The sequence below is a fragment of the Trichomycterus rosablanca genome, chromosome 14, assembly GCF_030014385.1.
Source record: "Trichomycterus rosablanca isolate fTriRos1 chromosome 14, fTriRos1.hap1, whole genome shotgun sequence".
Taxonomy (NCBI): Eukaryota; Metazoa; Chordata; class Actinopteri; order Siluriformes; family Trichomycteridae; genus Trichomycterus; species Trichomycterus rosablanca.
This window is the reverse complement of record NC_086001.1, coordinates 20,629,706-20,645,152: the sequence shown is the minus strand read 5'-3', so window position 1 is coordinate 20,645,152 and position 15,447 is coordinate 20,629,706. Positions and strand designations below refer to the sequence as shown.

Genomic DNA, 15,447 nt, shown 5'->3' with positions numbered 1-15,447 from the left:
TTAGGTAGCACTGTGCGTTGGCAGATGGGGGTTTTATTCGAATGTGGCACCCATCAATAGCACCAACTGCCACTCTAAAACATTTGGATCCTACACACTCTAGTTCATCACCAGTTGGTAGGGTGATGATCCTCCTGACGAGCCCTCTGACAGCCCTACTCATTTTGTGCACAATGTCGTGCACAGACGATTTTCATTGTAGTAGTCTAATCATGGTAATGTAGTATACTGTTGCTAAAGGTTAGCAGTACTTACATTATTTCTGAGGTAAAAAATCAATAACTTTCTTAGTTCTCTTCTGTGATTTACTTCTCTCTGCCATCTCAGTGTGGAGTCGGGATACATGACTATAGATTAATCAGTAAGTGGCGCAAATAAAGACGATAAATACTCAAAATTTTGGCGAGTGGAGCTTGAAATGAGCATGCGGTCTGTAACTATGGTCACTTGACGTTGGTAAGATGGCGGACGTAGTACGTACGGGTGTTGTGTGCATACTGCACACTTCTGTACTGAAAATACGTACTTCTTTACCAGCCGAGTGGTGCATACTTCCTCCTGTCTGTTTCTGTTGATTATTTTGAACTTAGTTTGTTTGTAAACTGTGAATTAGTTCTTAATCTGGTCGTGATGTTAGTGAATCTCTCTGATGGTCTGACTGATGAGCTGTCTGTCCTGACACGCTGCTTAAGCCCGGCTAGCTCAGTCGGTAAAAAAAAGCTGGTAACGTTGAATCTCAGGGTCGTGGGTTCAAGCCCCATGTTGGGTTAGTATCTTCATTTAATGTCTTCAGAAACCAAAAGGTCATTCTTTCACTTTGGACAGCCAGTCTCCGGTGACTTATCAGGTGGATATTTGTGCTTGTAGGACTGTTGTTTACTGGATGTTTTTCAGTTACTTATTTCCACTATTCTGTTGGACTACACGTTGTTGTTGTGTCTCATATCCGTTTCAGCAAAAGACATGGTTGTGCAATAAAAGGCACTCGTCCCTGGGTGGGCACGAACCACCAACCTTTTGGTTAACAGCCAAACGCGCTAACCGATTGCACCACAGAGACACGCGCACAGCTGTTTCATTGGATGGTACACATGGGTCACATGACTTCCTAACTTTTACAGCAGGGTAATTATGGCAAATTGAAATAATCACATGTTTCTGACCTGAATGAGAGGGGCATTAAAAATAACTCACACTTGTCAGAGACAACGTTTGAAGCTCAGGTCAATAGGACCTGCTAGTTAGAAGAAGAGCACTTGTTTGTTAGTTTAAGTCCTAAAGTGGGTGTGGCTCATACAGGGCTTGAACCAACGCCCTTGGCATTATTAGCATCACGTTCAAACCAACTGAGCTAACCAGCCGGTGAGCAAGGACAGGGCATGTACCCACAAACCCGATTCTACACTGACAGCCCTTCAGTTATGGAGCTGCCACACAGAAACGATGGAGAGCTTTACTGTTGTTGAGCAGAACAGATCTTTGTGTGAGATGACTGAGGTTCATGTATTTTTCTTTTAAGAATAAATAAAAGCTGATGCTTTTAACCTCATACTTTCCTAATACTTTTATTCTACATGCTCTAAATTTCTTTTAGTACACAGTTCAGTTAGCAGCTCCAAAAAATGTGGTTATCACCCATATCCTTTGCTGTGTGCGAGAGGTTTTTAGCTTTTTTTTGCCCTGAAATGAGTTTTTGCAACTTGGGATATCTGACATGTTAACTTCCATCTATTCATCCAGCTTAAATACCATAAACACTACATTAAACATGTGGAGTTAATGGTGTAATTATTAACCTTTGTGCTGAATTGTTTATCTTTTGTGGTTCCATGGTGTAATGGTTAGCACTATGGACTCTGAATCCAGTGATCTGAGTACAAATCTCGGTGGAACCTGGTTTTATTTAGGTAAAAACACTGTTATCAATGCTGAGTAGAGAATAAATAGTGTTTCACATATGACTGCTCTATGCCAAATTAGAACACAAAGTGGCAAGTCATTGTTTACTTAGTGCCATTTTCCAACAGTGGAACGTTTTGTTGTGATTTTGATACTTGGGTGGCAATGTTTAACTAAAATTACTTTTATTTAGTGTTTAAAACTTCTAAATTACCTCAGTTTTTTCTATTGCTTTCAGTCAATTATATCAATCACATAAGTTTAAATAACTTGAGATGTAAAAGTAAAGTCTGAAGTTGTGTATTTTTGCTTTATTTACTTAGCAAATGGTGAATCATTACGTTTAGTTTTTGTGCTGTTAGGGTTCCATGGTGTAATGGTTAGCACTCTGGACTCTGAATCCAGCGATCCGAGTTCAAATCTCGGTGGGACCTTACTGCTTTTATTTCGGGCCCGGCGTGAGGTCCAAGATTGAGAAACATTAGCAGTTTCAGGATGGTAGCATTCAGCGCATGTGCAGTACAACAGAGCATCACAATTGCTTGTGCTAGTTTAGAGTCACCTTAAATTACATGTTAATTTCCATCCATTCATCCAGCTTGAATATCATAATAGCACTAGTAGTGTTATAGTGTTCCACATGTGACTGCTCCATCCCAAAATATAATCGCTAATCATTGTTTACAGCGCCATCTAACAGCTAACTTGCACTTACATGACTAATTATTAACTTTTGGGCTTAAGTAAGACCTCACTGTGTGGTTCCATGGTGTAATGGTTAGCACTCTGGACTTTGAATCCAGTGATCCGAGTTCAAATCTCGGTGGAACCTGGTTTTATTTAGGTAATAACACTGTTATCAGTGCTGAGTAGAGAATAGTGTTCCACATGTGACTGTTCTATGCCGAATTGTAACACCAAAAGGCAAATCATTGTTTACAGCGCCATCTACCGGCCAACTGGGTCCTAAACTTAACTCAGTGCAGTTTAACAGTGGAATAGTTTGTTATTTTGATACTTGGGTGGCAATGTTTAACTAAAATTACTCTTATTTACTGACTGAAAACTTCTAAATTAGCTCAGAATTATATCAATCACGTAAGTTTAAAAAATCTGAGATGTAAAAGTAAAGTCTGAAGTTGTGTGTGTGTGTGTGTGTGTGTGTGTGTGTGTATTTTTCTTTTTGGCTTTGACTCTAACCATTACACCATGGAACCACACAGTGAGGTCTGACTTAAGCCCAAAAGTTAATAATTAGTAATTTAAGAGCAAGTTGGCTGTTAGATGGCGCTGTAAACAATGATTTGCGATTATATTTTGGGATGGAGCAGCACTCCACACTGACAGCCCTTCAGTTATGGAGCTGCCACACAGAAACGATGGAGAGCTTTACTGTTGTTGAGCAGAACAGATCTTCGTGTGAGATGACTGAGGTTCATGTATTTTTCTTTTAAGAATAAATAAAAGCTGATGCTTTTAACCTCCTACTTTCCTAATACTTTTATTCTATACGGTCTAAATTTCTTTTAGTCTTCTGCCATGTGCAGTGCAAGAATTCACTCAATTACACAGCAGTTCTTTTTTTTTTTTTTATTGCCATTGATGAAATGGATTGTAAGCATTTATAAAGGTCATGCCACGTTCATTAGGTGAAATAAAGCCAGAATTGAAGATGGCAGAAGAACAGGATGATATTCTTACTTTCATTGATTAAAATACTCAGGTTAGAAAGTCCTGACACACAGCACATGCTCACCTGACTCTCTCTCAACCATGCTACCTTTAATCATTAAGGTAGGGGTGGCCCATATGGGGATCGAACCCGCAACCTTGGAGTTATTAGCACCACGCACTAACCAACTGAGCTAACCGGCCAGTTAACCCATTCTTCCTTTAGATCTTTGTACATGATTCTACACTAACTCCATTCAACCAGCTGCATGGCAGCACAAAAACCATTTAAGAGTCTGCACACTTTCAGTGAAGATTAAAGCAAAACATCACAACGAGAAATCCTGACTTCAATCAATTTCTTTGAGGAATAACAGAAAACTTGAGTGACGTCCCATTCTTAATCCACCGGGTTTAATATGATGTTGGCCACCCTTTGCAGCTATAACAGCTTCAACTCCTCTGAGAGGCTTTCCACAAGGTTTAGGAGTGTGTTTATGGGAATTTTTGACCATTCTTCCAGAAGTGCATTTGTGAGGTCAGACACTGATGTTGTACGAGAAGGCCTGGCTCACAGTCTCCGCTCTAATTCATCTCAAGGTGTTCTATCTGGTTGAGACCAGTCAAGTTCTTTCACACCAAACTGGCTGATCCACGTCTTTAAGGACTTTGTGCTTTGTACACTGGTGCGCAGTCATGTTGGAACAGGAAAGGGCCATCCCCAAACTGTTCCCACAAAGTTGGAAGCATGAAATTGTCCAAAATCTCTTGGTATGCTGAAGCATTAAGAGTTTCTCTCACTGGAACTAAGGGGCCAAGCTCAACTCCTGAAAAACACCCCCACACCATAATCCCCCCTCCACCAAACTTGTACAAGTACTGTTCTCCTGGCAACCGCCAAACCCAAACTCCATTGAATTGCCAGGTAGAGAAGCGTGATTCATCACTCCAGAGAACACGTCTCCACTGCTCTAGAGTCCAGTGGCGGCATGCTTTAGTCCATGCGCTTGGTGATGTAAGGCTTGGATGCAGCTGCTTGGCCATGGAAACCCATTCCATGAAGCTCTACACACTGTTCTTGAGCTCATCTGAAGGCCACATGAAGTTTGGAGGTCTGTAGTGATCGACTCTGCAGAACGTTGGTGACCTCTGTGCACTATGTTCCTCAGCATCCGCTGACCACGCCCTGTCATTTTACGTGGTACCACTTTGTTCCCAAACGCTTCCACTTTGTTATAATACCACTGACAGTCGACTGTATAATATTTAGTAGTGAGGAAATTTCTTGACTGGACTTGTTGCACAGGTGGCATCACAGTACCACGCTGGAATTCACTGAGCTCCTGAGAGCAACAAGGCGAGGTGCTTGGTTTAATACACCTGTGGCCATGGAAGTGATTGGAACACCTGAATTCAATGATTTGGATGGGTGAGTGAATACTTTTGGCAATATAGTGTATTTTGTAACTGGACCTCGTGTATTATAAAATGGTTGTTAATAGTTTACTGTCTCTTTAGGAGATATGAGTTCATTAAGTTTTAGGGTAACGATCTCAGGCTGCTCTGAGTGAGCTGACAGTAGGTCTGTATCTTCACTGCTGAGTTCAGTGTTCTGTAACATGTCGGGAAACGTTGTGTTGCTATTGTAAAAATGAACATCCATGCACCTTCATATATTCAGTGAGTTTATTTATTTATTATTTAATGTTATAAGATTTTGATGCTTGTTGATCCTGGTCATCCATGTTCTACACTTCTCATACAGCTGTGTGGATCAACAAGGGCGGCACCTCAGTGAAGTTCCTCTAACCAGTCACACACAGATACCCAAAATGCATCATTCTGGTAAAAGAAGAGAGAGAGAGAGGATGGGTTAGAGAGAAACATCTGCAACAATCACTGAAATGTGAAATTGAGATGTAACGTGTCCTGATTGGACGGCTCCACCATCGTCCCTCCTTGATGCGCCGACAACGTCTCCTGCTAAATAAAACAAGAAGAGGTGTAAGAACATTCCAGAAGCTGTAGCGTTTGGACAGATGAGCATGTAGAGCAGCATTTATCAGGTAAAATACACTGATTGTGGAAATGTTACCTGGATTTCTTACATGTCCGCTCAGCTACACACTGAACTACTGTGCTGCTTCCTTCTCAAGAGCAAAAGATACGTAGCTGTGATCTGATCAAACTTCCACTGCACACACACACACACACACACACACATCTCTATTAGACGGAGCACAAGAACCTCAATATTAATAAATATGTGTCTACATTTCAGCATGTGTTGATGCAGATACAAGTACTGAAATGTACCTCAGACACCAGCTGCTTGGTGCTTTGGTTGGACTGTCTGAACATCACAGCCATCTCGGTGATGCTCTCCTCATCTAGATGATCCAGCTGAGACACAAACACACACACACACACAAATATATGAGTATGTGAGATAATAAAGATACAATCTTCTGTACGGTGGATCTCCATCATGTCACTGTACTACGTCTAGGGTGAATGTTGTACCGGGCATGTGCTGTGCCATTCCACAGGGCTGCTGTACCCCTTCATTACCCACTCATGATCCAGCAGATGCTCCACCTTTATGCGCCGCTCTGGAACCACCTACAGGACAAGATACAAGAACTTCAGGTAATGAAGCCCACACAGAGCTTTGCTCACATTAAACACACCATAAACACACACCTGCAGCATTTCCTTAATCAGCAGTACAGAACCAGGAGACAGCCAGTCAGGAGTGTCATAATGTCCTTTCTGAGGAAACACAGATCAAAACAATCACATCTGATCAAAGAACATCACCACAAGCCATTACTGTTACTTTTACTGTATGTTTAACATGCTGCTGAGCATTAAATAATGGATTCTGTTTCATAATCGTAACAAGACGTGTATGCCAATGGTGTTTCATTGTAGTTCTAAGACTTACAGTGATTTGTTCATGGAGCTCCACAAAGTTGTCACCATCGAACGGGAGGTAGCCACACAGCATGTCATATAGGACAACACCCAAGCTCCAAACATCTGCCTGAAACACACACACATATTCATTGTCTTTTTTAACCATGCTTTATCCTGGTCAGTCCCCTCATCCAGACCTCATAGAATAACTCTGAATGATGAATGGGGCTACAGAGGGGACTGAACACCTTGGATTTGGAGACTTTTCAATTAAAGTTTATCAGGAATAACTTGGGGACACACCCCACACACACCTACCTCTGCACCATGATAGGGTTGCGCATCAATGATTTCTGGTGCCAAGTAGGGAGGGGTTCCACAGCCCTCAATCAGAGCAGTACCCAATCCACCCTACAACAAAACAGATTTCTATCAACCAAAGGTCCAACTGTTGACTCGCATCTGCAACACAACACACAAACTGAACCAGCATGGCTCTGTGATGTCCTGTTCATCTAACTGATCACTGAAACTAATTGTGGACACCATGTGTGCAAGGTTTTAGCATGATGGATGGGGGTAAGCACACCACCTTACTAGACTCTCTGAATGGCACGCTTGATTTAAGTATACACTACAGTCTTAGTAGAGACACGAACCTCTGGTTTGGCACAGAGACCAAAGTCGATGAGCTTGATGTTGTTCTTCTCATCCAGCATCATGTTTTCCTGAGAGTCAAAATAAAACACGTCATGTACAAGCCCTTACAAAGAAAGAGCACAAAGTATAAGTGGAAATCGTTTGGCTGACGCACTGGTTTAAGGTCACGGTGGGCGTATCCCTGGCTGTGGACGTAGGCCAGCGCCGAGACGATCTGACGGAAGATCCTGCGCGTCTCCTCCTCCGACAACCTGTCGTTATTATCGATGTGGTCGAACAGATTTCCACCCGGACAAAACTGGAGGAGAGAGCGAGTCAAGTGAGCAGCAAATCATTATAAATCCAGAGATTAAATCAAATCTGTTTCCAACCACTGATGGTACCTCAAGCACCATGTAGATCTGGTCAGCAGTCTCCATGACTTGGTACAAGCGGCACACGTGCTGATGATTGAGGTTCTTCAGGGCTTCAATCTCTATCCTCAAATCGGACAACTCATCCTGCAATGGGGATTAAACCGGAACAGTTTTCATGACTTTTCAAATCAGAATTAGGAGAACCAAACGTTTGGAAACTGAGACACGTCCGTCTTTAACAGACGGTTTTGCTGAAACTAACCCCGAGCTCTTTCTTCTCCAGGATCTTGATAGCCACTGGCTCTTGAGTCTGAATGTGCCTGCCGAGCTTGACCGTCGCATAACCACCTGAAGAACGATTGAATAAAAAAAAATATATTAAGTCAGGTTTTAAAAGATGCACATCTGTGTTACACAAAGACAGAGAGATGACTGAAAGTGGTACCAGTTACCTGATCCAATGGTTTTGTAAACCTCATAGCACTTGTGCAGCTCAGAGACGTCCTCAACCACACGTGACGTTCCCTCTGTGGTGTCGTCTGTCTCGGGTACAGCGCATGGAACTTCTACCTGCTGCCCACAAGAGACATGTTATTATTATTACTGATTTGGCCTCTTCTTGTTTCATCCTACATGTATCTCATTCATGAGCAGAGGAACCCAAACAGCTACATCTGACTCTTCAGAAGGTCGTCACAGGTATCTGGAGCCAAGGGAGGATCCAGGGGAGGATCCGTAAAGCCAACATGACAATCGAGGTGGGTTCAAGTCTGGGGAATCAGGGGGTCAGGGTAGTCCTCGGAAGTGTTGGTCATGCTCTTCCAACCAATGTGGGGCGTTTCTAGCCTTGCTGGAAGATCCCATACGCCACAGTGACCCAATAAAGTCCTGGTAGGTGGTTACAGGTATCTGGAGCCATGATGCTGCTTGAGGTGGTCCCACAGACGCTCAACTGGGTTTAAGTCTGGGGAATTAGAGGGCCATGGTAGTACTCTGAAGTCTTGGTCATGCTCTTCTAGCCATGCTGGAAGAGCCCATCCACCACAGTGACCCAATAAAATCCTGGTTGGTCGTCAAACTGATACTCACCTGGTTCCCATCCGCTTCACGGTCGCCTTCGTAGACGGAACCGCAGCCTCCCTTTCCCAGCAGCTCTCCGACAGTGTGTCCGCTCTCAAAGCTGTCCGGGTTCGTGTTGGTCGTCTTCTCCTCTTGATGTCCTCCGTCGGTGGTTTCTCCTTCAGCATCTTCAACACAAGTATCACCAATGATGCTCCATGTGTCACGTGGACCAAAAATAAGGGTCTACATAAAGGTTCGGCGTACTCACCCCAGAACTGATCCCACCTACGAAGCCCAAGGGTTAAATATATAGTCACTAGTTCAATAGTGTGGAACTCTAACGTGGTGGTGTTAAGGTTACCTGGAGCTTCAGAAGTCACTCGTGATCCCTGTGAGTCTGTCTGCTTGCTTGAGGAATCTGATTCTGAATCGTTCTCGTACCCGTCTGATTCCTCCTGATTCAGACGCATTAAACTGGTGTTAAAGCCGAGAACTGAACCCCTCCCCTCCCGGAGTATAGTGGTGATGATAATTCACCTCGCTCTCGACTGTTTCTTCTTCTCTCTCAGTCAGGTTCTGAATGGCGCTGATCCACGCCCGTCTACTTGCCTCACAGTCGGCCTGGAACGTACAGCTCCTGTACACACACGGTGATAGATACAGATTATATAGGATGCAGACAGATAGACAGATTGAGTAGATAGATAAACAGATAGATAGACAGACATTCAGACAGACAGATGGATAAATAGTCTGTCTATCTACCTGTCTGTCTTTCTATCCATCATCTTGTCTATCTATCTTTTGTCTGTTTATTGATCATCTGTCTATCTCTGATGATTATAGATCTGGACTTACTTTGTAGGCGTGACCACCTGGAAGCAGAAGCGTCGCCCGGCGTCCTCGCAGCTCTGGACCGAACAGCGCTGCAGGTTTTCAGCCAGCACCGTGAAGTCACGCTGGGGGAATAGAACATAAAACCTTCTTATTTATACAGTCGATGATATAAACGCCGGTGAAATCGTCCCAGACTTAAACGCGATGGGGGCGGTTAGGGGCGCATCCCGGCACAGAAGTCGACCTCTGCTGTGATGCGCCTGAATTATGAGGGGCGTAAGACTGCGGTGCATTATGGGTATTTCACAGAGTCCAGGAGAGAGCTGATTTAGATCATGTAAAGTCATGTGACCTACCTTAAACCTCTTCTTGTAGAGAAGCTGATCGTTTTGTATGATGAACCACCGCCTGCACAGATCAAACACATCGTATATATATATATATATATAATGTTGAGTGTATAAATATAATATTCAGTGTATATATATATAATATTGATAATTATATATATATATATACAGGGGTTGGACAAAATAACTGAAAAACCTGTCATTTTAGTGTGGGAGGTTTCATGGCTAAATTGGACCAGTCTGGTGGCCAATCTTCATTAATTGCACATTGCACCATTAAGAGCAGAGTGTGAAGGTTCAATTAGCAGGGTAAGAGCACAGTTTTGCTCAAAATATTGCAATGCACACAACATTATGGGTGACATACCAGAGTTCAAAAGAGGACAAATTGTTGGTGCACGTCTTGCTGGCGCATCTGTGACCAAGACAGCAAGTCTTTGTGATGTATCAAGAGCCACGGTATCCAGGGTAATGTCAGCATACCACCAAGAAGGACAAACCACATCCAACAGGATTAACTGTGGACGCAAGAGGAAGCTGTCTGAAAGGGATGTTTGGGTGCTAACCCGGATTGTATCCAAAAAACATAAAACCACGGCTGCCCAAATCACGGCAGAATTAAATATGCACCTCAACTCTCCTGTTTCCACCAGAACTGTCCGTCGGGAGCTCCACAGGGTCAATATACACGGCCGGGCTGCTATAGCCAAACCTTTGGTCACTCGTGCCAATGCCAAACGTCGGTTTCAATGGTGCAAGGAGCGCAAATCTTGGGCTGTGGACAATGTGAAACATGTATTGTTCTCTGATGAGTCCACCTTTACTGTTTTCCCCACATCCGGGAGAGTTACGGTGTGGAGAAGCCCCAAAGAAGCGTACCACCCAGACTGTTGCATGCCCAGAGTGAAGCATGGGGGTGGATCAGTGATGGTTTGGGCTGCCATATCATGGCATTCCCTTGGCCCAATACTTGTGCTAGATGGGCGTGTCACTGCCAAGGACTACCGAACCATTCTGGAGGACCATGTGCATCCAATGGCGGTGCCGTGTATCAGGATGACAATGCACCAATACACACAGCAAGACTGGTGAAAGATTGGTTTGATGAACATGAAAGTGAACATCTCCCATGGCCTGCACAGTCACCAGATCTAAATATTATTGAGCCACTTTGGGGTGTTTTGGAGAAGCGAGTCAGGAAACGTTTTCCTCCACCAGCATCACGTAGTGACCTGGCCACTATCCTGCAAGAAGAATGGCTTAAAATCCCTCTGACCACTGTGCAGGACTTGTATATGTCATTTCCAAGATGAATTGACGCTGTATTGGCCGCAAAAGGAGGCCCTACACCATACTAATAAATTATTGTGGTCTAAAACCAGGTGTTTCAGTTTCATTGTCCAACCCCTGTATATGTATATGTATGTGTGTGTGTGTGTGTGTGTGTGTGTGACTTGCGTTTTTCCTCCGCTTTAATCAGGACAGACACCAGGCTGAGATGATGCAGCTTTATTATCATCTGAAGGGAATGACAACCACAGTATAGTAGGTCAGCACTAGGGTTGCCAACCGTCCCGTAAAATACGGAATCGTTCCGTATTTGGAAACTAAACGTCGCGTTCCGTATTGAACTGATACGGGACGCGCTTTGTTCCGTATTTTTATCAATGGGAGAGAAACGCTGCAGATTAGACTGTTCAATACAGCTGGGCGGTTCCTGAATCACCCGGGTTAATGATTCGAATCTTTGTACTGAATCAGGAATCACGAATCCGAACTGGTTGACTGCTCAGTATACAAGGCGAGTGAGCCGACTCACTGGAAACAAGCTAAGCTAAAGTTTTTAACAGGGCTGAACACGCCTCACTATTGAAGTGGAAGGTAAACCCACACTCCTTCAAGAATGGAAAGCATTCATATGAATGAACAAAACACAGACCTCAAATAACATGAACCTGAAGGTATGAACTTACATTGTAGAAAAGAAAAACAAGCCAGTAGCAGCAATGTGCACATTAAACCATTTACAGAAGGGTCATTAAGTTTGGCAAATTGAAATAATGGCATGTTTGGAGTTGAACAGCAGCAGCTGGAGTTGAACAGCAGACTGTTGTCCTTTAGACGTTCTTCCAAGCAGTTCCTCTAATGTCATGTTTAGTTCTCCAACATGCTTCTCTAACTCTGTTCTTTCTTTCTTAAACCTTTTACAATCTGATCATCTGAGTTTGATTCCTGTGTATTACAGTGTTTACAGAGTCCATATACAATTTCTCTCCAGTGTGAATGCGCTGGTGTAATTTGAGATGACAATGTTGATTAAAACTCTTGAGACCCACACTGAGATTACTGATACGGTTTCTCTCCAGTGTGAATGTGCTGGTGTATTAACTCTATTCTGCCACCTTTATACGCCCTGCATAAACTGGCAGATAGATAACTCCTCCACCAATCACCACGCTGTAGAAGATGTTTAGTTCAATGTTTAATGGCAATCTGGAAGTAGTGTAAAACTACAAGCAGTAAAAACAACACGTTTATAAACTTCAGCACATCAAGACATGAATATCAAATGATTTAAGTTTAAAGTCCATATGCATATTATTCCAAGTTATGCATTTCAATACTAATAAGCCAACATGTGCAAATTCATTTAACTTAATGCATCATGAGCTAACCTGATTCAAGCATGTAATACAAAATCAACTAATACTCTTAATAAACATCAATTAAAATGTCTATTAACAAATAAACATACCCACAATGCATCCACAGGCATGAAATGAACTTCACGAGGCTACACTACATTCTCGTGCACGAATCGCTTCACTTAGCGAACCGCTACAATGAATCATCATCAGTTACCAAACGACTCTTAAACAAACAGTAAACATTTACCACATGAACTGTATTAACAGCACAAACTCTGTTGATTAAAATCTAGTACAGACTCTGTTAGTATCTGATTCCGGATGCAGATAATGTTTTTCTCCAGTGTGAATGCGCTGGTGTGTTTTGAGATGACTCTGTTGATTAAAACTCTTACCACACTGTGAGCACTGATATGGTTTCTCTCCAGTGTGAATGCGCTGATGTGTTTTGAGATGACACTGTTGATTAAAACTCTTCTCACACTGTAAGCACTGATATGGTTTCTCTCCAGTGTGAATGCGCTGGTGTATTTTAAGATTACTCTGTTGATTAAAACTCTTTCCACACTGTGAGCACTGATACGGTTTCACTCCAGTGTGAATGCGCTGGTGTATTTTAAGATCACACTGTTGATTAAAACTCTTCCCACACTGTGAGCACTGATACGGTTTCTCTCCAGTGTGAATGCGCTGGTGTATTTTAAGATCACACTGTTGATTAAAACTCTTCCCACATTGTGAGCACTGATACGGTTTCACTCCAGTGTGAATGCGCTGGTGACTTTTGAGAGTACTCTGTATATAAAAACTCTTTCCACACTGTGAGCACTGATATGGTTTCTCTCCAGTGTGAATGCGCAGGTGTATTTTAAGAGCACTCGGTCCATTAAAACTCTTTCCACACTGTGAACACTGATACGGTTTCACTCCAGTGTGAATGCGCTGGTGTATTTTGAGATTACCCTGTGTAATAAAACTCTTTCCACACTGTGAGCACTGATACGGTTTCTCTCCAGTGTGAATGTGCTGGTGTTTTTTGAGATTACTCTGTGTATTAAAACTCTTCTCACACTGTGAGCACTGATATGGTTTCTCTCCATTGTGAATGCGCTGGTGGATTTTGAGTTTACTCTGTGTATTAAAACTCTTCTCACACTGTGAGCATTGATACGGTTTCTCTCCAGTGTGAATGCGCTGGTGGATTTTGAGCACACTCTGGAACTTGAAGCTCTTCCCACACTGTGAGCAGACGTTTCCTTCTTCCTGTGTGGGACTGAGAGAGGTGTTAATGCTGACAGTACCAGAGGACGTTTGCTGATTACTGGAGCTTCTGGTGGGCGTCAGATCCTCATGTTCAGTCTTAATCTTCACCAGAGTCTCATATTTATCATGGTTGCAGCTCTTGATGTGATTGTGGAGCTGATTTTGGGTTGTAGAGGAACGTGGACACGAGGAGCAGCAGAAATCCTTGTTCAGTTCTGAAGCAGAAAAAAATCAAATACATTTATAACATTATAAATAATCAAATACATTTATAACATTATAAATAATCAAATACATTTATAACATTATAAATAATCAAATACATTTATAACATTATAAATAATTAAACACATTTATAACATTATAAATAATCAAATACATTTATAACATTATAAATAATCAAATACATTTATAACATTATAAATAATCAAATACATTTATAACATTATAAATAATCAAATACATTTATAACATAAATAATCAAATACATTTATAACATTATAAATAATCAAATACATTTATAACATTATAAATAATCAAATACATTTATATCATTATAAATAATCAAATACATTTATAACATAAATAATCAAATTCATTTATATCATTATAAATAATCAAATACATTTATAACATTATAAATAATCAAATACATTTATAACATTATAAATAATCAAATACATTTATAACATAAATAATCAAATTCATTTATATCATTATAAATAATCAAATACATTTATAACATAAATAATCAAATACATTTATATCATTATAAATAATCAAATACATTTATAACATAAATAATCAAATACATTTATAACATTATAAATAATCAAATACATTTATAACATTATAAATAATCAAATACATTTATAACATTATAAATAATCAAATACATTTATATCATTATAAATAATCAAATACATTTATAACATTATAAATAATCAAATACATTTATAACATTATAAATAATCAAATACATTTATAACATAAATAATCAAATACATTTATATCATTATAAATAATCAAATACATTTATAACATAAATAATCAAATACATTTATAACATTATAAATAATCAAATACATTTATAACATTATAAATAATCAAATACATTTATAACATTATAAATAATCAAATACATTTATATCATTATAAATAATCAAATACATTTATAACATTATAAATAATCAAATACATTTATAACATTATAAATAATCAAATACATTTATAACATAAATAATCAAATACATTTATAACATTATAAATAACCAAATACATTTATAACATTATAAATAATCAAATACATTTATAACATTATAAATAATAAAGACATTTATAACATTATAAATAATCAAATACATTTATAACATTATAAATAATCAATACTGTTAGTAATTGTTAAACTGAGATCTGATGCTAAAGTCCTGTAACGTGATTCATCCTGCATTCATCATTTCCTGCTCACACTGATCTGCATGAGCACAATACAAGCTTTCACTGTATGATGCTTCATCCCAGGTTCCTCTGATTCTATTCAATCCAAATCTTATTTTACTCAAGATAAAAAATATCTTACTGAGTTCATCTTTATCTTCAGGTTCTTCCTTCTTCACAGGCTTCATCTGGAAACCTCCACACTGTTGGTCCTCTGGGGTGAGGTGTTCCTCAGAGGTGACGTGTTCCACAGGGATTAAAGATCCTTCACCTGAAATTCATCAATATGTGAAGAAGAAACTCAACAACTGGAGGAAACTGAAGGTTGTGGGTTTAGTTACCACA

At 40.5% G+C, this 15,447-nt stretch overlaps 2 protein-coding genes and 2 non-coding genes across 4 annotated transcripts in view; 2 read left to right on the top strand and 2 right to left on the bottom strand.

The window, feature by feature from the left end:
* Window positions 1–15,447, bottom strand: part of LOC134326180 (zinc finger protein 420-like) — a gene marked incomplete at its 3' end in the record, with an annotated part of 33,222 nt that overhangs the window by 14,930 nt on the left and 2,845 nt on the right. The window contains exon 2 of the mRNA XM_063008375.1: window positions 12,798–13,343. Within this exon, the coding sequence (XP_062864445.1) occupies window positions 12,798–13,343 (546 nt within the window). The remainder of the gene's footprint in view (window positions 1–12,797; window positions 13,344–15,447) is intronic.
* Window positions 2,262–2,333, top strand: trnaq-cug (transfer RNA glutamine (anticodon CUG)). The gene has a single exon. It is a non-coding gene; the product is annotated as a tRNA-Gln (tRNA).
* trnaq-uug (transfer RNA glutamine (anticodon UUG)) lies at window positions 2,660–2,731 on the top strand. The gene has a single exon. It is a non-coding gene; the product is annotated as a tRNA-Gln (tRNA).
* Window positions 5,260–9,697, bottom strand: LOC134327004 (maternal embryonic leucine zipper kinase-like). The gene is made up of 17 exons (XM_063009094.1): window positions 9,665–9,697; window positions 9,426–9,526; window positions 9,105–9,204; window positions 8,929–9,022; window positions 8,595–8,752; window positions 7,958–8,078; window positions 7,768–7,853; window positions 7,533–7,649; window positions 7,304–7,447; window positions 7,149–7,217; window positions 6,808–6,900; window positions 6,518–6,616; window positions 6,274–6,342; window positions 6,094–6,192; window positions 5,887–5,973; window positions 5,666–5,764; window positions 5,260–5,553 (listed from the first exon to the last, which is right to left on the bottom strand). Exons 1-16 carry the CDS (start codon window positions 9,695–9,697, stop codon window positions 5,687–5,689), a joined length of 1,548 nt encoding a protein of 515 aa, XP_062865164.1. The 3' UTR covers window positions 5,260–5,553; window positions 5,666–5,686.